The 21,717-nt window shown below is 43.8% G+C and overlaps 1 protein-coding gene across 2 annotated transcripts in view; it reads right to left on the bottom strand.

The window, feature by feature from the left end:
* The window catches only part of Wasf2 (WASP family member 2), a 62,636-nt gene that overhangs the window by 20,266 nt on the left and 20,653 nt on the right, over window positions 1-21,717 (bottom strand). For both annotated transcript variants that reach the window (XM_021200006.1, XM_029539649.1), the window contains exon 2: window positions 1,249-1,421. In XM_021200006.1, the coding sequence (XP_021055665.1) occupies window positions 1,249-1,378 (130 nt within the window). In that variant the 5' untranslated portion in view covers window positions 1,379-1,421. The remainder of the gene's footprint in view (window positions 1-1,248; window positions 1,422-21,717) is intronic.

The following is a 21,717-nucleotide window of genomic DNA, read 5'->3' as shown; positions in this document are numbered from 1 at the left end:
GAATTCCTCTGCAGCTTCCTCGGGCTTCACTGTCAGCTACAGCTCTGCTGCTGTGCTGCCATCAGGGTCTTTGTGTGCGACAGGCACTGCCAATGGGTTTATTCTCTGTGATGCCCCATCCAGGCTCACTAAGCCCTGGATCAACCGAGACAGGTCCCACGCTAGGTGAAGGCTTAGGAGTGAGTCTCAGACTCCATCCATCACCTGGTCACACAGCTCCGCCTCCTTGGCTCCTACTTTAAAGGCAGGGCCTATCACGCAGTAGGGGAATGCAAGCTTCTGATAGTCCTCTGCCTTTTCTAGAGGCAGTGATGTGACAGGAGGGGTGAGTGTCAGAAATAATTCACACGAAGCGCCTTGCTAAGGAGGGTCACTGAAGTGGCATTTCCACAGAGGTCCTTATGGGAGCTGGGATAGCGCCAGACAAATGCAGGGCCGGCCCTAACATCGACCTCTCCCATACCTCAGCCTCAAGGAAACAGCATCAGCCTGACTCAGAAAGGAATCCAAAGCCCATGCAAACAACCCCCCCAACGCAATCTCATTAATATAGCCAATTAAAGAAATGTTACATATATATAAGGATAGCTCCAGCTACCATGTGTGTCACTGCATGTTCACACTGTGTGCTCACACTGTGTGCTCACACTGTGTGTTCACAAAGCTTGCAAATTTCCCAATACTCTGGAGACTGCAGAAATAATTTGTGCCCTGATCTTGGACCTGGGGGCTTGCAGCACAATTAACTGTGTATCAGGGATGGCACATCAGCCAGAATTTCTGAGAACATGCTTACTTTTACTTCCCTTTGGGAAGATCGCGGTGGGGTGTTGGGTAGCTAGACTATTGGCGCACGTGAGGCTTCCACATGGAACAGATCGTCTAATTACAGGAGCATTCCTCGACCCAAGACACTGCTCTGTGAACCTCCCACTTCACACACAGAGAATTCTGCTCTGTCACTGCGTCTGCAGTTTCTGCTGCAGCCCTTCCTGCCATCCATCCTGCAGATTCCTTTTGAAGCAGGTGGAGGGGAAGGTAGAGGGTGGTGGTAGATGAAGAGAGGATAGAAGGGAAGAAGAGGCACCAAAAAAGGAGCCCTTCTCGGAGCAGGGAACAGGGGGATATATTTTCACATTACCTAGGGGAAGCAGATGGGGGAGAAATAGGAACATGGAGGAGAGAGAAACTAAATAAAGAGCGCCAACGACCCCTGAGGGCAGAGCACAGGCTCTCCAAGGCACTCACTCAGGCTGCCCAGCTGTCGGATGACATTTGCCAGGGTGATGTTGGTCCTGCATTCCAGCTCGCTTGTATCGCTAGGCAACGTCTGACGGCACAGGTGCCTTGGCTCGATGTTCCTGGTTACTAACGGCATAGTGGACCTGCTTCAGGCAAGGTTCTCAATGATGAAAAGCAACCTAAAAGGGAAAGAACAGGAAAACAGTACTCAACCACAGATTCCAGGCACACAGGGCAATGTGAGTCTCTTCCTTTTCTCTTGTGTTGCTCTGATCTGAAACAGTTTTTTACACCACCACAGCCGCCGCCCCCCCCCCCCCCATGTTCTAGTTCAGGCAGCTTGTCTTCATCTCAAGGCTTACTAAGAAGTCTTGCTTAAAGTTTAGAAATTCTGAACTGGTGACATCATGAAGGCAGCAGGGAACCTTAAAGTAGCAATTGCTGCTCTAACTAGCAAGAACCCTCCAGGAAAGGAAGCATGATCAGAAAATAGCAGCCACAGATATCCACACCAACAGAAATCAGATTCTAGGCCACCAGTTACAAGGCTCAAAAACAAAAGATGACCTCTGTGGCAAGGGGTTGCAACCCTGCTGGTATGGCACTTGCCTAGCATACACAAATGTATACCCCGCCCCTAACATGTCATAAACTGGGCATGGTGATACACACCTGTAATCCCAGCATTTTGAGGACAGAGGAGGCAAGAGTATGAGAAGTTTATGACCATTCTCAGCTAAACAGAGAGTGTAAGGTCAGATTTGCCTTTGTCTGGTAATCTCCACAACGAAGACAGCTGCCAACAGTGATGCATCCCACTGGTAAGTTTCTGGCTATAATTTGTCTTTCTAGGTCTTCCTGGATGGGTGACTGTTAATGTACAACTAAATACTAGCTGCCAGGATCTATAAACACTACCAAAGTTTAGTCTGTAAATTGACAGAATGAAGGAAAATCAAGGAAAAATTTACATGTTCAATATGTCAAACGGAATGCTAAGCCAACTGCTTTCAGACCCCCCAGCCCTCGCTTCTACCCAGTGCTCCTCTCCTGGAATCACAGGCCGGGAGCAGCAGCAGGGCGTGTCGGGGACAGATGCACATACCCTCCTATTGCCGCTTTCTACCCTGGTGGCTGAGCCAGACACACCAGTACCTCAGGCTTATATGGAGTTATCATTTTAGATTTCGATTACCAAATTCCTACATTACTAGTTTAGAACAAGTCCTCCTCCTCCTAGACCAGGTTTCTCTGTGTAGTCCTGGCTGTCCTGGAACTCTTTAGACAAGGCTGGTCTTGAACTCAGAAATCTGCCTACCTCAGCCTCTTGAGTGCCACCACTGCCAAACATTGGGAGAAGGTTTTATTCTCAACAAGGTGGGTATGACTAGAACAGTCAAATCATATTTCTAAGATATAAAAACACAGGTCATGTTTTTATATCTTAGAAAACCATAAAGAGGGCTGGAGAGATAGCTCAGCAGGTAAGAGCACTGACTGCTCTTCCAGAGGTACTGAGTTCAAGTCCCAGCAACCACATGGTGGCTCNCAACCATCCGTAATGAAATCTGATGCCCTCTCCTGGTGTGTCTGAAGACAGCTACAGTGTACTTATATATAATAAATAAATAGATAAATAAATCTTAAAAAAAAAAAAGAAAATAAAGAAATCTAAAATGTCACAAAAGCCTTTGTGCTATCTTACATCAAATGAAAAGGCACAGAAGCAACTACAGAAACTCAACTATAAATTCCAAAGAAGAGGGCTGGAGAGATGGCTCAGCGGTTAAGAGCACTGACTGCTCTTCTGAAGGTCCTGAGTTCAATTCCCAGCAACCACATGGTGCCTCACAACCATCCATATCAAGATCTGGCCTGGCGCCCTCTTCTGGAGTGTCTGAAAACAGGTACAGTGTACTTACATATAATAAATAAATAGATAAATAAATAAATCTTTAAAAAAAAAAATCCAAAGAAGAAGAAGAGAAAGAAGAGGAGGAGGATGAAGAAAAACCGATCATCATCATCATCATCATCAAGTGTACTCACATCAAATCCTAAAACATCAGCTTACCACCAGACAAGTTGCCTGCAAATACAAAATGTTTACTCCAAGCTAATCACTACAGAGATTAAAAGCAAACCACACATTGTTGCACCAAAATGAAACAAAAACCCCAAACTAACAAATACACAGAGAGGCAGTGGAACCTTTTGGAACAGGCTGCTCCTTGTTATGGACATTCTGATCTGCTACAAGTAAAAATAAAACAGGAAGCCAGCAGCCTGGGGAACAAGATTTCCTGTCACCAAGAGCAACAACACAGGAACTAAAAGAACCAGCTGTTTGCTTCTAACTTTGAACCTCTCTAATGGTCACTGTGAGGCAGCTGTGCCTATCTTTGGGGGTGCAGAGGTGTTTCCTAAATACTTGTCCACTGTCTTAGGAAATGACTTCCATTCCATTTCTCTGCTAAGATCCTCCTTTGACTGGACAGGTTTTTAACATTAACTCCCTCCAGACTTTCCAGTTTAACTCTTCTACTTAAAGCAAACAGTACTAGGTACTCGATGCACACCTACACTTAACAGCACACAGTGATTCTAAAGAGTCTAGGAAAGGAAGGAAGGTAGGAGGTTAACAGAGGAATGTGGGGCCAGTGAGATGGCTGAACGTGCTGCCCAGCCTGATAACCTCAGTTCAATCCACAAGCTTCTGAGGCCGGAGACAACAGCTCTGTGGCTAAGAGTACTTATTGCTCTTGAGAGAACTGGGTGTGGCTCTCAGCACTTCCGTGCTGGCTGGCTCACATCTGTAACTCCAGTTTCTGATGCCTTCTTCTGACCTCCACGTGTACCTGGCATTCGGGAATTACATATACATGTATAGAGGCAAAACACACATATAAGAAAGTTGTCCTCTGATACCTTCATATGTGTGCTGTGGCATGTGTGTGCAATATATGTGTGCATATAGGCAAAACCATAATACATGTAAAATAGATTTTTAAAAATAAAAGACAGGGGCTGGTGAGATGGCTCAGTGGGTAAGAGCACCTGACTGCTCTTCCGAAGGTCCGGAGTTCAAATCCCAGCAACCACATGGTGGCTCATAACCATCCATAACAAGATCTGACGCCCTCTTCTGGGGTGTCTGAAGACAGCTACAGTGTACTTACATTAAATAAATAAATAAATAAATAAATAAATAAATAAATAAATAAAAGACAGAATGAGAAAAAAATGTTAATATCCATCAAGAAAAACAGAAAAACAGATGTGCTATTTCTTTTTAAAAGATTTTGTTGTTTCTGTTTTGACCAGGTACGGGGCTATGCCTTTAATCCCAGCACGTGGGAGGCAAGGCAGTAGTCTGTGCGTTGGAGGCCAGCCTGGTCTACAAAACAAGTTCCGAGACAGCCAAGGCTAGATACCGAAACCCTGCTTCAACACAAACAAAAAACATGTCTGGGGCTGGAGAGAAAGCTCAGAATAGACAGGGGTACAAGTCCCAGAACCCACCTCCTTCTGGCCTCTAAGGGCATTGCACTCACACAGTGCACAGACACACATGCAGGCCAAACACCCACATACAGAAAACAAAGAGAAAAGTAAAGTAAATATGGGGGATAAAAAGGAGATTTTTTTTCAAAGACACCAAAAAGAGACAAGATGCCCTGCAGTATAGAAGTACCTGTACCAAATGCTCCTTTTCCTTTTAGATAACCAAGGACTGGTTGTCTTCTATAGGAGAAGTACGAAATTATGCATAACCTGAAACACACTTGTAATTTGACAAAAGAAAAAAAACCCTACATTTGAATGATAAACTTAGAAATGGCAAGCAGACTACAGCCTCTAGGCTCTCCGTGTCATCTCTAACCGCAGAGATACACGGCTTGCGGAGTCAGGACACACGAGTTGCTCTCTTGACTCTGATACCTCATAATTGTTATCTTCAACAATTTTCCTATAGACACTAAAAAATATATCCAAAACTCCCTCTACAGAGCTGAAAGGGATGGGATAGTTATTTGTAGTTCCACAGGTCGTAGGCAAATCTTCCTGTTGAATGAACTCTATTCATTGATGAATATTTAAAAACACTTTAAACCATGGACATATTACATAGTTGAATGCAACATTCACATAAAAAATTTAAAGATGAAACCCTAGACTTCAATGAATTTGATGGGTTTTCCCCTGAAGTTGCCCCTAGCTATATGCTCAGACCTCCTGAAATACAATCCTGTCTCCTCCAGTCTCTCACAACCGTGCTCCTCATCTGAACCACAGAACAAAGGGGATGATTAGAGTGACTATTTCCTCAATTTTCTTCCAGACTGTACATAAGTAGTGCCACTGTGGATGCCCTGGAGAAGTTAGTCTCTCACACACAACAGGTGCCCCCTGACATTAGACTTTCATTCTCTTGTGGGCTCCTCCAACAGCAGAGGTACTGCTTTATGGGAACACTGGGTGTTGAAGAACCACTGAAGCAAAGGCTCTAATTTACATTTTAGACAGATTATTCTTGTAAGGACAAAGGTTATCCCCAGGCAGAAGGCTGCAGGATGAGTCCAGCCCATCAGCCCCACCTGCTCTTCCCCCCCATCCTGGCCATAGGCTACAGACACAAAGTGATAACAAGGGTGGATGCTCCTTTAGTAAAAGGTGCCATCAAACCCTAAATGCTAGTGCTGGAGGGAAATATAAACAAGGTAAGGAGAACCAAAACAATTAAGAAAAAAGTTATAAAAAAAAAGAAAAGAAAAAGAAGTTATGAAGGCTGAGGGTATAGCTCAGAGGTGAAGTACTTGGCTAGTGTGCACTAGGCCCTGGGTTTGATCCCCAACATCATTTTAAAAAAAGGTTTAAAGTTCTAAATACAGGAAAGGAGTGGAATGCCTGGTTTTTAATAGAATCAGTCAAAGCTGGGCGTGGTGGCACATGCCTTTAATCCCAGCACTTGGGAGGCAGAGACAGGCGGATTTCTGAGTTCGAGGCCAGCCTGGTCTACAAAGTGAGGGACAGCCAGGGCTACACAGAGAAACCCTGTCTCGAAAAAATAAAACAAAAAAAAAAAAATTGAATCGGGCTGGTGAGATGGCTCAGTGGGAAGGAGCACCCGACTGCTCTTCTGAAGGTCCAGAGTTCAAATCCCAGCAACCACATGGTGGCTCATAACCATCTGTAACAAGATCTGACGCCCTCTTCTGGAGTGTCTGAAGACAGCTTAAAAAAAAAAAAATTAAAAAACAAAAAAAAAATTGAATCAGTCAATGAGTTTCCCAGTCATATGTTAATTTTTTTAATTGGGGGGGGGGTGTTTGTGAGATGTAAGAGGGAGTGTGTGCGTGTACATACAAACTAAAGGAGGGCACAGGGGTCTTCCTCTATAACATTCACCTTATTCTCTTGAGACAGTCTCTCCTGCTCACTGCTTGTAGCTAGCCTCGGTGGTCAGTGAGTATCCTAGGATCCTGTCTCTGCCCCACACTGCTGGGGTTCCATGCATGTGTGGCCAAGCCTTGGTTGGTTTACAAGGGTGCTGGAGATCTGAGCCCTGTCCTGATGCCAGCATAGCAAGAGCTCTTACCCACTGAGCTCTCTCTAGCCCTTTAGTTATATATTACTTTTGATTGGGGAAATTACATAATATCACAATGGCTGCTAATCTCAGGGTTTGAGGTCTCATCTTGAGAATGTTACATAGAAAATGAGTTAGAACTGTCAAAAACATAAACGTTACAGAGGAATAAATTTCAATTTATCTAGTTCTTTATAACTAGTGCAGCTCTATAGCAGAATGGGTTCTCTTTGGATAAAACTATGAGTCTTCCCAGCCTGTGCATGAGCAACTGTCAGGCATGTTGAGGGAGGAAATCCTAAAATACAAGAAGGTACTGGGAGGGGGGATGGGGTCAAGTGTGTACAAAGCTGGGCTGGGAAGATGGCCAGAGGCTAAGAGCATCTACTGTTCTTGTATGAGAACTAAAATCTGTTCCCGGCATCCACATAAGGTAGCTTACAGCGATCCAACACCTTTTTCTAGACTTTGTGGGCATCTGTATCTGCAGATGCACATATGCACATGCCCACCTATATCCTCATACATAATTAAAAATTAAATTTAGGGGCTGGAGAGATGGGTCAGCAATTAAGAACTGGCTGTTCGAGTGAGTTCCAGGACAGCCAAGGCTATACAGAGAAACCCTGTCTCGAAAAAACCAAAAAAAAAGAGAGAGAGAGAGAGAGAGAGAGAGAGAGAGAACTGGCTGTTCTTCCAGAAGACTTGAGTTGAATTACCAGCACATAGAGGCTCATAACCATCTGTAACTCTAGTTCCAGGGAATCTGATGCTCTCTTCTGTCCTCCAAGGGCATCAGGCAGATATACAGGTGTACTAACATACATGCAGGCAAAACCCTCACACATCTACATTTTTTAAATTACAAAAAAAAAAAAAAAGTATGTCTAAGGGCTTGGGTTCATCCCCAGCCTCACAGAAGGAAGAAGAGAGCTGAGGGGTTCACAGTACCTTCTCAATCAGGGATGCAGAATGTGAGGGCGGTCAGGCTGCAACATCTGTCTGTCTCCTCACTGATGCCAGGGTGATTTGGCTGATGAAGCTGGCTAGGCAGGTGTCCTCCTCTTACTCCTTCACCTTCACACCTGTCCCTCCCAAAGCTGTATGCTCCCTCCTACACCACAGATTAAGCACCAGGACTATTTTGGCTGTTCTCCTCTGCTAAAGGCCCCAAAGAATCTCTCAAAGATGTGGGCTAGGGATATAGCTCAGCGGTAAAGTGTTAAAGTGTTTGCCTAGCATGTATCTGAGGCCCTAGGTTTGGTCTATAGCACCAGCACCTGCACCCGCCGCAGCCACCACCATCACCATTATCAGGGGAAAAAAAAAAAAAAGTTGTAATTCTCACCAGGTTTCATTCTCCTAAGCTACGTGACCTTTGAGAAACCTCCAAGGCCAGTGCATGGGAGGCTGAGACAGATCCCGAGAGCTCAAGGCCAGCCTGGGCAGCACAATGACTTCTAAACATCTGGATTTGCTTCTAAGCTGTCACAGCCTTCTCACCTGGGAAACATCCACTTGTGTTCTAAACACAAGGTAAAACAAGTCAAGATTTTGCCAGTTACCAAGACCCATGTGATAGATATACAACTGGCCCAAAGAATATTCCAGAGAGAATACTGGGGTTAAGTTATTTATACTCTAGGGGGGGTCCCAGACCAATCTGAGAGAATTATACCTGATGAAGTCCAAAGGAAAGAGGTATCTTTGGACCACTTCCAGATATCTAAGCCAGACCCAGAAGCAACCCCATATTCACCTCTAGCAGGTTTCAGCCTAAGGGAATAAATCCACACACACACACACACACACACACACACACACACACACACACACACACACACACTCTCTCTCTCATCCCTCTCTAGCCCTGGACTGGCAGTATACCAACCAGTCTGGATGTTGGCACCATGATGGGATTTATATTTTGAAAGTGAAGCTGGATGACAGGGTCTTTCAGATCTCCCTCAAATGATGAAATTCTTCAAGTGTGCACAGTAGAGTTTAGCATGGAATATATGCATATCACATTAGCACAGGAAAAAGCCCAACTTTTGCTTTCTGAACTTCTACAGTCTTGTTGCCAGCATCATTGGGTAGTTATGGGGAGGAAGAATGTTGCAAGTGAGAAGTAGCAGCAGCAATAGCCTGTACCCCACACTCTGCAGTCCTGGTCACGCCGAGAAAAGATATATGGCTGCCCATATGGCAATGACAGTCATTTTGAGCTGTTTATAATAAACAAACAAACATTTGATGACACCTGAAGATTTCTATGATCGCATTCAAAAGGCAAGCATACAGGAGCCACAGCTATAGCCATCACAAGGAAAATGCTTCTCGAGGCAGTTCCTCTTTAAAATGATCAGCAGTAGAAGGGACAGGAACATGCGGGGACCCTGGGTCTGGGCAATTACAACTTCTGCTTTCACTTCAACTTTCCTCACTACCCAGTCACCAGTGCTTTGAATGGGGGTAAACAAGTTCACTTTGTAGTTTCCTCTTGCAAAAGGCAAATTTCAAATTTCCTTGCTTAAAATTGTGCATTTCATCAGATTAAATATCTTTTAATAGCTGAGTATGGGCACAGGCCTATAACACAGAAGACAGAGGTAAGAATCCAAGGCCATCCTTGGCTACCCAAGACTTTGTCTCAATACCCACCCATTCCCTCCAAAAACCAATGTTCACTGAAGTTAAATAACCACCTGACTTCAAGACTATACAGTCTTACCAGCATAGTCTAAACTGGTACAATAAAATATTTAAAGTGCAACAGTGGACAGGGGAGGTGGCTTTGTGGTTAAGAGCATTTGCTGCTCTTCCAAAGGTCCTGAGTCTGATACCCAGCACCCACAGGTGACTCACACCTGTGTATAACTGAGACCACTTCTCCCTTTCTCTCAAGAAGCACGACTGTTGAATACAGCAATCCCCCATACTGTGAAGTGAGGACAAGGAAGAAAACTTCCTCAAAGGCTAAGGCACACACCCACTTCTTGCTGAAACACAGGGTGGAGATGAGCTGACAAATATAACCACTCTTTCCAAACACAAGGCAGTACTGACACATCAGGCTGGGTGACTGATCAATGTCCAACAGAGATGGCAGGACAGTGAATAGAGAAAACATGCCTATGCAAGCCAAGCAAGAGAGCTCTGCTTCAAAACTAAGAGAAATTTCCAACTCCTCTGGCCTAACTGCAGTTAACCTAAAGAAGCTTCCAGTTTTAATTTGGCTCTCAGACACCTAGGAAACAGGATTTCTAAATTGCAGTAGCACACTCCTTGAGTGCACTGTACATTCAGGGGCCATTCATCCTTGCTAATTCCCCAACTTTCTGTTATTCTTTGGGGGCGAGTCCACCTCTCTCTTATCCTTACCTTACTACTCTTCAAGCTTTCGTCACAGCTTCCCTCTTAAAATGAAGATGAGAGGATTATCTCCTTCAAATTTAATTTTTTTCTAGAAAATTTCCCCATAAGTGACCAATATTAGGCTCTATTTCCAGGAGAGCAGGACCCACCTGGTTTCCCAAAAGATAATGCATTTAGGTTAGTTTAACTGTAGCCTACTCTAAAAAATAAAACAAAACAAAAAACCCAAAAACTCAAGAGATGCTATATGGAACTAAGACATATTCTCAGCTCTGGGAAAAAACATTTAGCTCTCTTTTTCCTTTTGTTTTTTATTTTTTTAATTGCAAAGAAGATTTAATCATAGAGTTATTTCTTGTCTCTATTTTTGCCCATTTCCTTTTTATGAAGCCACTTGGACATCAAAAGATATAGAATACTTGTCACTAATGATTTTCAGTTACAAACAGAAAGTTTACTTTACTTTTCTAACCTAATGTTAATCTCCAGTAATATTCATATTGACAACATGGTATGGTTTGAAATGCGGAAAACTACAAATCACCTAAATTAGCACCTTTTTTTCTTTGTTTTGGTTTTACTATGTAGCCCTGGCTGGCCTGAAACCCACTATGTAGATAGATCAGGCTGGCCTGAACTCAGAGATCCATTTGTCTCTGTCCTGAGTGATGGGATTAAAGTTATATGCCACCTTGCCAGGCCCTAAATTAGCCTTAATTAAATAAATATATAATGAAAAATTTCCCTCATCAACAGAAGAGTCTTTTTCCTAACATTTGTAGAGACCAGATTTCTTTCAGCTGTCACCATCAATTAAACATTAAATTACACAAGCTCCCCATCAATGATCAGAGAACCCTGTTTAAGAAAGAGTGCATGAGCCAGCGGAAGCAGGGAGTGGTATGGGATGCTCGTTTCCAGGAATGACCTGTCCGTGCACTCTTGGACTCATACCAGCAGGGACTGGAGCCACACAACCACTATCTGCGCTGGAGGCTGAGCCCTCATACACTCCCACATGTGTGCCATGACATACACAAGCCCCCACCGACCCAAAATAAATGGTTAAAGACTTTTTTTTTTTTGAGAGACAAGGTCTCTCTCAACATAGCCCTGGCTGGCCTGGAGCTCAGATTCTCCTGCCTCTGCCTTCTGAGTACTGGAATTAAAGGCATGCACCATCATGCCAGGGTAAAATAAAATTTAAGACATTAAAGTTATGGGAGGACTAATTAGAAATAGGGAGGCAATCAATTCACATGGGAAAGGAAGAAAGGGGAAGTGAATATGATCAAGGTACATTACACACATGTATGAAAATGCCATAACTAAGGGGGGAGAGAGAGCTTGGCTTTAAAGTTCAAGCATGAGGATCTGAGTTCTTCAACAACGACAAAACAAGCTGTGTGGGCCAAAAAGCTCTTGGAATCTCAGCACTGGAGAGACAGAATTGCAGATGACCTTGAATTTGTAATCTTCCTGCCTCCACTTCCCAGATTCCAGGATGTGCCACAATCTCTAGTTTCAGCCTTGGGTTTACCATCAACTCCCAGACATCCACAGCCAACAGCGGGCTTTCATATAATGCTTATCCCATCTTGCTTCCCTACTTTGGGGACAGATAGTATGGTAGGTACTACAATCCTTGGCTCATGCAGTAGAAGTGAGTATGTATGGGGGTCAAACTCCCTCTACACAAGGCACTGAAGTGCCCGCTGGTGGACTGGATGCGGTGATGTGCAAAATGAAGAGGGGAGGAGCTCGTCAGAGCGGATCTGCCTGCCCATCAGCCACAGAATCTCACTCATCTGACTGGCTGTCTAACTACTCATTTTAATCTCTGTGATGTCTCACTTTGTGTTTTGAGCTTCTCGATGCAGTAACTGTTCCCTCTCTGGAAATGTACAGCCAAAAAGAGTAACTGACTTCACACAACTGAGAAAGGCCACGGAAAAGAAGGCTGCAGCGCAACAACAAAAAAGAAAATTCAGCAAAATGTTTTGCTGACAGCTCAGGGCAATACACAAACACACCGTGTGGTCATGGAGCAAGCAGATGCAGCAGCCTGGAGAGCGACTGTACACGGGAGAGAGGGGAAGAGACCTAGCAATCTCAGCTACAGCTGAGCAACAGGGAGCAGAATCATGGAGCAAACTACCGTGCACGTTCATACCAATGATTCTATTCTGCCAGCCCGAAACAAGAATTCATTCCTGAAAAACTGTCACATACTCATCTGTCACAAAGAGCCAAGCCACCAGCAACTGACTCAGAGTCAGCAAAGGGCAGCTATACATCTACTTCTCACAAGGTCTAGGCATCACTCAAAACATGGGGATTAGAAGGAAAGGATCTCGAGCAGATGAAAAAAATAAATACTGCCTTCAGTTTACCTCGAAGTAACCAAACCTAATAAGCACTGGGGCAAAGCTGCAAGAACATGAGCTTTAAGAGCCAGATGTGAGATCCTACGACCACTATCACATCAACCACCATCACATTTTTACCTTTGATATTCTGGCAAGCTGGCCTAACCTCTCAGTCTGTTTCCTAACCTGATAAATTAATGATTCCTATTCTGTAAGATTATTATGAAGAAAAATAAAAGATAGATATACAACGTATGATGCCGGGTTGGGACAGCTCAGACCCCAGCATTCCTGTAGAAGCCAGTGTGACAGACAGCACAGCTGCATCCCAGTGACAGGAATGCAGAGACAGGAGGATTCCTGGGGCTAACTGGCCAGGCCAATCTAGCCTAATGGGGAGCGCTAAGCAAACTGAGATCATGACTCAAAAGAGAAGGGCAGCATTCTTAAGGTTGTCCTTTGTGCTCTACATGCGCAAAAGTGCAGGTGCACCTCCCCATACGAATATATGCACACATGCATGAGCACACTCACGTGCACGCCCACAATTAAAATAGCCAGGTAGGGCGGCACATGCCTTCGATCCTCACACTCTGGAGGCAGATGCAGATAGATCTCTGAATTTTTGGCCAGCCTAGTCTACACAGAGAATTCCAGGCCAGTGACAACTACACAGAGACCCTACCTCAGAAAAAGGCAGAGTGTACACACAGAATAGATCACTCAAATGCCAAAAGCAGTAGAAGGAGTATGGTGGTAGTGGAAGAATGGCTAACTTCTGTGGCTGAGGAGATGGCTCAGTGAATAAGAGCACTCAGTGTTCTTACAAAGGACCCAGGTTTGATTTCCAGCTCACAACTGTCTGTAACTTCAGCTCCAATGGATCCAACAATATACCCTGTGAGGGTGCCTGCAGTCACATGCACACACAGACACAGACACAAAAATAACTAAGAAAGAGCAACAATATGGGTCACCACCAGGTAATGATTCCCCCCCCCCCCCATAGGCTTTCTTTGTATAGCCCTGGCTGTCCTGGAACTCACTCTGTAGACCAGGCTGGCCTCCAACTCAGAAATCCGCCTGCCCCTGTCTCCCAAGTGCTGGGATTAAAGGCGTGCGACACCACTGCCCGGCTAGGTAATGAGTCTTACCACCAAGTCTAACGACTTGAATTTGATGCCTGAAATCACCATGACGGAGATACCCAAGTTCTGCAAGTTATCCTGACTTCCACAGCTGTGCCAAACACATAGAGAATAATAAACGAATAAATGTAACACCCTTAAGGGAATAAGAACAGAGGAGCTGGGAGGACACAGTACTGTGCTCCTGAGGTTACAGCACAGAGGAGGCTAAGGGAAGAAGGCCCTGAATTCAAGGCCGGTCTGAATTACACAGCAAAACCCTGTGGCAAAATCACAAACAGAGGCAATACATTACATAACAGCTTCAAATTTCATCCTCGAATAAAGTACGGAAAATATAGAAAGGTCACTTTCAGAGGACTTGTACTATGTACTTCAACAACTCTGAGACTACTAAGGGCAAAATGCACCATGAGTCAACAATCAAATGTGCCCCAAGGACACATCTGAGAACAGATGAAGTATGGGGCTAGAGAGATAGCTGCTAAAGAACCAGAGAGTCCAGGTTCAGCTCAACAACCAACTGAAAATTCTACATCCAGGAGATCTTACACCCTCTTCTGGCCTCCTCAGGCTCAGACACTCATATAGAACACATACATATAAACGCATATACCTGCATTCTTTAAAATCTTTTTTATATGCCTCTTCTCTGTTTTGTTTTTGAGATGGGGTTTCAATTGTATAACCCTGGCTGTCCTGAAACCCATTCTATAGACCAGGCTGGTCTCAAACTCACAGAGATCCTCCTGCCTCTGCATCTATTTCTACTAGCTGATTTTTATTCTACTTCTTCTAGTTATAGATGGTACCTTCTTGAAATGTTATATAATTTTTAAAATTAGTATTCCAGCCTCAAACTCATAGATCTGCTTGACTCTGCTTTCTAAATGTTCAGATCAAAGACCTGTGCCACCACACCCTGCTAAGCATTTTTTTTTGTTTTTCAAAGATTATATGTGTTTGTGTATACACACACACACACACACACACACACACACACACACACATACATATATATATATTACACTGTCTTCAGACACACCAGAAGAGGACTTCGGATTGGAAGAGCAGTCAGTGCTCTTAACTGCTGAGCCATCTCTCCAACCCCCTGCTAAGCATTTTTATGATGAATACTTTTCGTTAGTATACAAGCCAAGACATATCATACGCATGTCATGCTCACCTTTGCCACTCATGCCCCCCAGAATAAACAGGTTTTTGATTTTTTAATTGTTTTGGTTTTAGACAGGGTTTTACCATGTAACCCTGGCTGGTCTAGAATTCACAGATTGGCCCAGCTCTATCCTCCACCCGCAGTTTGAGGATTGAAGGACTGACCACCATACATCCCAGACAGACAGCTCTTAATGTGAGGATTTACAGTGTATAGCATCATAGCCAACCCAGAAAACTTTTAATCTCAGTCCAGAGTCAGCCCCACAGTGTATGCCTATAATCCTAGTGTAGAGAGCTGCAGGCAGGAGAGTTGGAGCTTTCAGTCAGCCAAGGCTAAAAACAAACAGAATAAAAAGAAGCCCAGGCCCACTGGGCAGTGAGGGCGCACGCCTTTAATCCCACTACTCAGAAGGCAGAGGCAGGTGGATCTCTGAGTTCGAGGCCAGCCTGGTCTACAGAGGGAGTTCCAGGACAGTGAAATCGTATCTTGAAAAACAAACAAACGTTTAAAAGATACGCAGGTCCATCTATGTTCAAAGTTCACGTTTTTCCCCTAACACACAGCTAACTCCTCACAAAATCTATAGGACAAACAAATATGCTTGAATTTCCCATCTCAGGAAAAGTGCCCCAAGCTCCAGACAAGGTTCCTCTCCCTTAAAAATCAGACTGCATGCTAGCACAGGAAGGCATCCTGACATATTTATCCTAGAACGGAAGTGGTGTTAATGAGAATAACACACGGCTTTCTCTTTCTCTTTTTCTCTCTTTCTCTCTCTCTCTCTCTCTCTCTCTCTCTCTCTCTCTCTCTCTCCACCCAATTTTAGCCAGCTGCTCAGGGGCTTCACATCTCTCACTTTAAACAACGTAAACACTGGTTCATTTAAAGTGCCGGCCTCAGATGACACATTTAGATGCTACTGCTTTCAAAAACAACAACAACAACAACAACAAAAACACAAACCAAACCAAAAACCCCTCCAGTTTCTGGAGAGCTGGGCACTCGGGTTGTGGTTGCTGGCTGGCACTTTTATCTACTGGGTCCCAGAGAATCCCTTTAAGCTTCGGTCTCTGCTCACTGCTCAGTGTGTCACATCATCCACCAGGGACTTCTTTAAGAAGCATCTAAACCCTCATCTTTTTTTTTTTTTTTTTTTTTTTTTTAACAATGAATCAAAACATATTCCTATGGGTAATTCCTAACTATGTAAGTATATTTTTAAATCAAATTCTTGCAACTTTTTTCAAAAAACAGTTGTTTTCACCCAAGTCAAGAAAGTAATGTCAGAAATTTGTTTTCCCTGATCTCTTATAGGGCTATTGAAAAGATGTCTTTTTAAATTACTAAATGTAAACAGCTCATTAAATATAATACAATTACTTTCATTGTAAAAAGGGAACAATCACAGTATGTACATGTATTCTTGCCTACTGCATTTAATATATCGAATTAATCTTTCCAGCATTAATATTTTAAATTAACCTTTAACTTTGGAAAAATGTAAAAATGTCTCTCTTTTAAAACATATGCATGTGTGTATAATGCTGTACTCTACTGCGTTTTGTTGCAGTTTTAACCACAAACATTTTTGGCAGGAATAGGTTATTCCTTCAGAAGGCCTAATTATACCCCACCTAGCCCAACTTAACTGGTATTCCCTATCTGCCATAAATTACATTGAAGGTCTATGTAAAATTCTAGTGCTTAAGTGGGACAAAAAGCCAAAAGATTAATTCTGTAGCATTACAATCCACAGAGATGTCACCTGGAAAGGCAATCCAACACAAACTGTCACCAGAATGTAATGGTCCAGTGCGCTACACTTCCTAAGTTCTACTCTGTCCTCACCAAGCCCTCCTGGGAGGCACGCTCTTATTCTCTGGGTTCTGGCCCCTCAAGTCTGCCATCCCCACACTTTCTCTGAACATCCATCTGGCTCGTTGACTTTGACACTCCCCTGTTAAGCAACAGTAAATAAACTGTATAGCTAAGTCTAGGAACTGCTTTGAAAATGGGCTCCAATAATTTTTGAAAGAACATCAATTAGAACAGAGAGGGAAGCAAATCATACAAAAAAAAAAAAAAAAAAAAAAAAAAAAAAAAAAAAAAAAAAAGAAAGAAAGAAAGAAATGAACAAATTTGATCTTGGGTCCAATACATGCACTTAGAAAGCAGAGGGATGGTCAGGAGTCTGTGGCCAGCTTGACCTATGAGACCCTATTTTTAAATGTTTGAGGGTTGACAGGATAGTTCAGTAAGTGAAGATGGCTTGCCACCAAGCCTGATAACCTGACCCACAATGGTGGAAGATGATAATCAACACTTTTTAAAATTTTTCTGCAGCCGGGCGTGGTGGCACAGGCCTTTAATCCCAGAACTTGGGAGGCAGAGGCAGGCGGATTTCTGCGTTCGAGGCCAGCCTGGTCTACAGAGAGAGTTCCAGGACAGCCAGGGCTACACAGAGAAACCCTGTCTCGAAAAAAAAAAAAAATTTCTGCATATGAGTATATTGCCTTCATGTGTGTGTGTACACCATGTATGTGCTTGAGAAGAGAGCCTCAGATCTGATGGAACAGTATTGAAGTTGTGAGCCACCATGTGGGTGGCAGGAATGGAACCCAGGTCCTCCAAAGGAGCAGCAAATGCTGTGAATGGATGAGCTCTCTCTCCAGCCCTGAACAGTGACTTCAAACTGTCCTCCGACCTCTACGCATGGACTCGGCTCAATCACTGTAATAGACTTTTTAAAGTTTCCAAACGTCAGCATGTAGAATGGGGGCTTGAAACCTGATGATGACCACAGCACCCCAGAGAACGGCATCGTTAAAAGAAATTTCACAGATAAAAGGGACATCAGCAGCCAAAAACTAAGCCCTATTCAAAATTTCAATGGCTCAAGTTTCATCTTGATAACACTGGTATTTCTGTCCAAAATATATCTTATTAGGCAGCTCTTGAAAGTTAAAAGGTGTCTTTAAATGCCTGCTGACCTAAAATTGCCATGTTCCATACTTTAAAGGGATTGATTCTGTGCAAGACAATAAGATGCCAGCTTCTGCTCAATGGAGATCAGAAGACTATTTGGTGAACCTATTCTGCACCTGTACAAGTAAAATAAGACCGGCCTGCATATCGCTAAGGGAGGGCTGTATTTATGTGGGCTCTCCCTATGACCTCTTGGCAGAAAATGTAAGAAAAGTCCTTTTCTGAAGCTAAGGGGCGGGCCCAAGACTTTCAACTACCCATTCAAGCAGGGTTACAATTCCCCTCCTCCATAATTAAGTTCCCCTTTTCACTCTCCATGCATGCATGAGTTGCTGTGACACTGACGTGGGGCCCTGACATTAACCTTTGAAGGTCATTTAAGTCTTTCCAAGCAGCCCTAAAAGGTACGTATCATCCATTCTACAATGCCTGAATGTAGCATTTGGCACAATCCTCAGAGCAAATCACCCAAAAATTAAGAGAGCTTCAAATATATGAATCATAAAATGAACAAATCAAAGAAATAAAACATGGTAAAACTCAGTTACTCAAGATACAATAGTAGGCTAGTTGAAATGGTTCATGCCTTTTACCCTAGCACTTGGAAAACACGGACTAGAGGGTCACTGCAAGTTCAAGAATAGCCTGGTCTACTTAGCAAATTCTAGGCAGCCCGGGCTGTACAGTGAGACCCTGTTGTCATCGAATACAGAGAAAATGTGCTTATTAATAATACCAGCTTTATCTGGGAAAGCAGAAAAGATTACTCACAACACAGCTGTTTTACATGGCTCAGACCTCATATCCTGTTCCTGCCTCATATAAATTCCCCTTGTCTGTAGCCCCACAGACCTTGCCACTGGCTACCCCTTACACCATGTTCTTCATTCTTTTCTTAAGTCCATGGTCTTCTGAGATTAAGCACAAGAGAAGCATCTCCTTAGGCCTTGCCGAGAAGACTGACACCCTCTTGTGTCCTCTGGTCCTCTCCGTTTTCATCTTAGAACTAGAGATTAAACCTTGTGAGCATATGGCAAGTTCTCTGCCCCAGAGCTATACCCTCAGCCCTTTCTTCCCTTTTAAGACAGGGTCTTGCTAAGTAGTCTAGGCTAGTCTAAACTCCATCTTCAACCCATACAGGCCTTGAACGTTGAATCTTGCAGCCTCAGCCTTCTGAGTAGCTCTGGTTAGAGGTGTGCCCCGCCAGGCTTAGCTCCACCTTGGTTCTCTAAGTTTCCCTATACCTTTCCCCACCAGACCATCACACTGGGTAACAATCACTGCCTTTCTTACTTGCTGTCCTGATAACCTGAGAGGTTCTCTGAGGCTGGCAATATTACTCATCCTTAGTCTTAGCACCTGCAACTGTATTGGGAAGCAGGAAAATGAGCAGAAATTGAAGAGAGCAAATGAATGAGGCTCTTGGGCCCTAACTCCCTCAAAGATAAGATGTGGATAATGTCAGGACTTCTGCTTCTACAACTCTCTGAGGGAAAAGAGCCAACCTTTACAACGCAAAGCAAAGTCTCTTTTAGGTTTGGTTTTTCAAGACAAGTTCTCTCTACATAGCCCTGGCCATCCTAGAACTCACTCTGTAAACCACACTGACCTCCAACTCAAGAGATCCACCTGTCTCTGCCTCCCGAGTGCTGGGATTAAAGGCTTGCATAACCACACCCAACATTTGTTTTAGTTTTTTTGTGGGGTTTTTAAAAAGATGTATGTATGTATGTATGTATGTATGTATGTATGTATGTCAGTACACTGTCACTCTTGTTAGACACACCAGAAGAGGGCATCAGATCCCATTACAGATGGGTGTGAGCCACCATGTGGTTGCTGGGAATTGAACTCAGGACTTGTGGAAGAGCAGTTGGTACTCTTAACCGCTGAGCCGTCTCTCCAGCCCTTTTGTGGGGTTTTTATGTGGTCTTTAGGAAAGAGACTCCTGCAACCTAGGGTTAACTTTGAATTTGCTATGTAGCCAAAGATGGCTTTGAACTCTTAATCCTTTTGCCCCTACAGGTCCCATTTATGTGGTACTGGAGATCAAACCCAGCAGCTTCCAGGATACTAGGCAAGCACTCTACCAAAGGAGCTAAAACCCCAACACCAACTTCTACTAAAATGTATAGTGGCATCCTGGAACTGTGGTAAACACCTTCAATCCTAGCATTTTTTGAAGCAGAGCCAGGTGGACCTCTGTGAGTTCAAAGATAGCCTGGTCCACATAGTGAGTTTCAGGAGGGTCAGGGTGATGTAGAAAGACCCTGTCTCAAACAAAACAAAATAAGATACCAACAGCTTATCAGCTTATAAGACAGACAGTCATGAGATGCCAAGAAAGTGATGGAGTGCCCAATCGGGGTCACAGTGGGAAAATTAGTTAAAAATTAGAAGCCAGCTAGGCTTCTAAAAGTGATACACATACTTTTGATCAGCACTCAAAAAGCAAAAGTGTATGGAAAAAAAGTTCAAGGCCAGCTTGGTCTACATAGTGAGGTCTACGACAGCCAGAACTCACAGAGAAACCCTGTCTTACAGATACTCTCCGTCCCCAAGGAAACCAATATGATCGGTCTGTCACTTCCACACTTCCATTCTATCCATGTTCCTCAAAGCTCCTAACATGACAAACACATGATAGTGCTGTATCATCAGGAGGGAGAACCACTTCCATAAGGCCAAGGAAGGTCAGAGGAGAGTTAGCCCACAGTGAAGCTGCAGGGGAATCCACGATGTTTTAAACTCTCCAGGGACTTGGTGTGAAATATTAATAAAACACCAAACCCTTCCTTCCTGCCTTGCTTTCCCTCCTCCCAGTATTCTCCCCTGCCTGCCTTTCCAGTCTCACTCCACCTTCTTTCACTAGCCTTTTCCTCCTTCACTCCTTCCTCTACAAACAGAGACAAGGCTGGTCGGCATACAAACAAGTACACAATCCATGAACGGCAACACTAGGAGCACACTGGGGTTATGTAAAACCACACGAATCCCATCACCTGCCATTTGTGCATTCTCTCAGTGGTTTGAGACAGGAACTAGTATGTGGCTCTGGCTGCCTCATACTCAGTAAGGAGGGCAAGCTAGCCTCCAACCCAGAGATCTACCCGCCTCAGATCCTGGAATTAAAAGTGCACCACCGGGCTGGTGAGATGGCTCAGTGGGTAAGAGCACCTGACTGCTCTTCCGAAGGTCTGGAATTCAAATCACAGCAACCACATGGTGGTTCACAACCATCCGTAACAAGATCTGACGCCTTCCTCTGGAGTGTCTGAATAATAATAAATAATAAATAAATAAATAAATAAATCTTTAAAAATATAATAAATAAATAAATCTTTAAAAAAAAAAAAAGTGCACCACCACACCCACAATAAACTTCAAATTCTTGATCCTTCCATCTCAGCCTCTAAATTTCTGAGATTATGGGATGGGAAAGGGAGGGAAGGTATCTTTAATTTCAGGTGGACAGAGCAGCAAGAGCAGAAGCAATGTTCCAGGAACAGCAAACAGCTTGGCGGGCTGAATACAGGAAGCAATGAGGAATGAGCCTAAGAAGCTGACCCAGAGTTAAGAAACAGAGACACAGAGCAGTACATAGGAGGTTATTGCACTTACAGTGTGCTGACGGCTACTGGGAGCCATGTAAAATTGAGGGCAGAGAGCAACATGATCGGATTTAGAGAGCTCTCTTTGGCAGCAGTGTGCAGAATGTGCTACAGGAAGGGTGGAAGAATGAGGCAGAAGCATTTCTGATTGAAAGGATCTATGTAACAGGAAGGGAGAACTGCAAGAGGTAACAGAGGGCTCCACAATCAGTAG

Source organism: Mus pahari, chromosome 6, assembly GCF_900095145.1.
Source record: "Mus pahari chromosome 6, PAHARI_EIJ_v1.1, whole genome shotgun sequence".
NCBI classification, from domain to species: Eukaryota; Metazoa; Chordata; class Mammalia; order Rodentia; family Muridae; genus Mus; species Mus pahari.
This window is presented reverse-complemented; position numbering and strand designations above follow the sequence as displayed.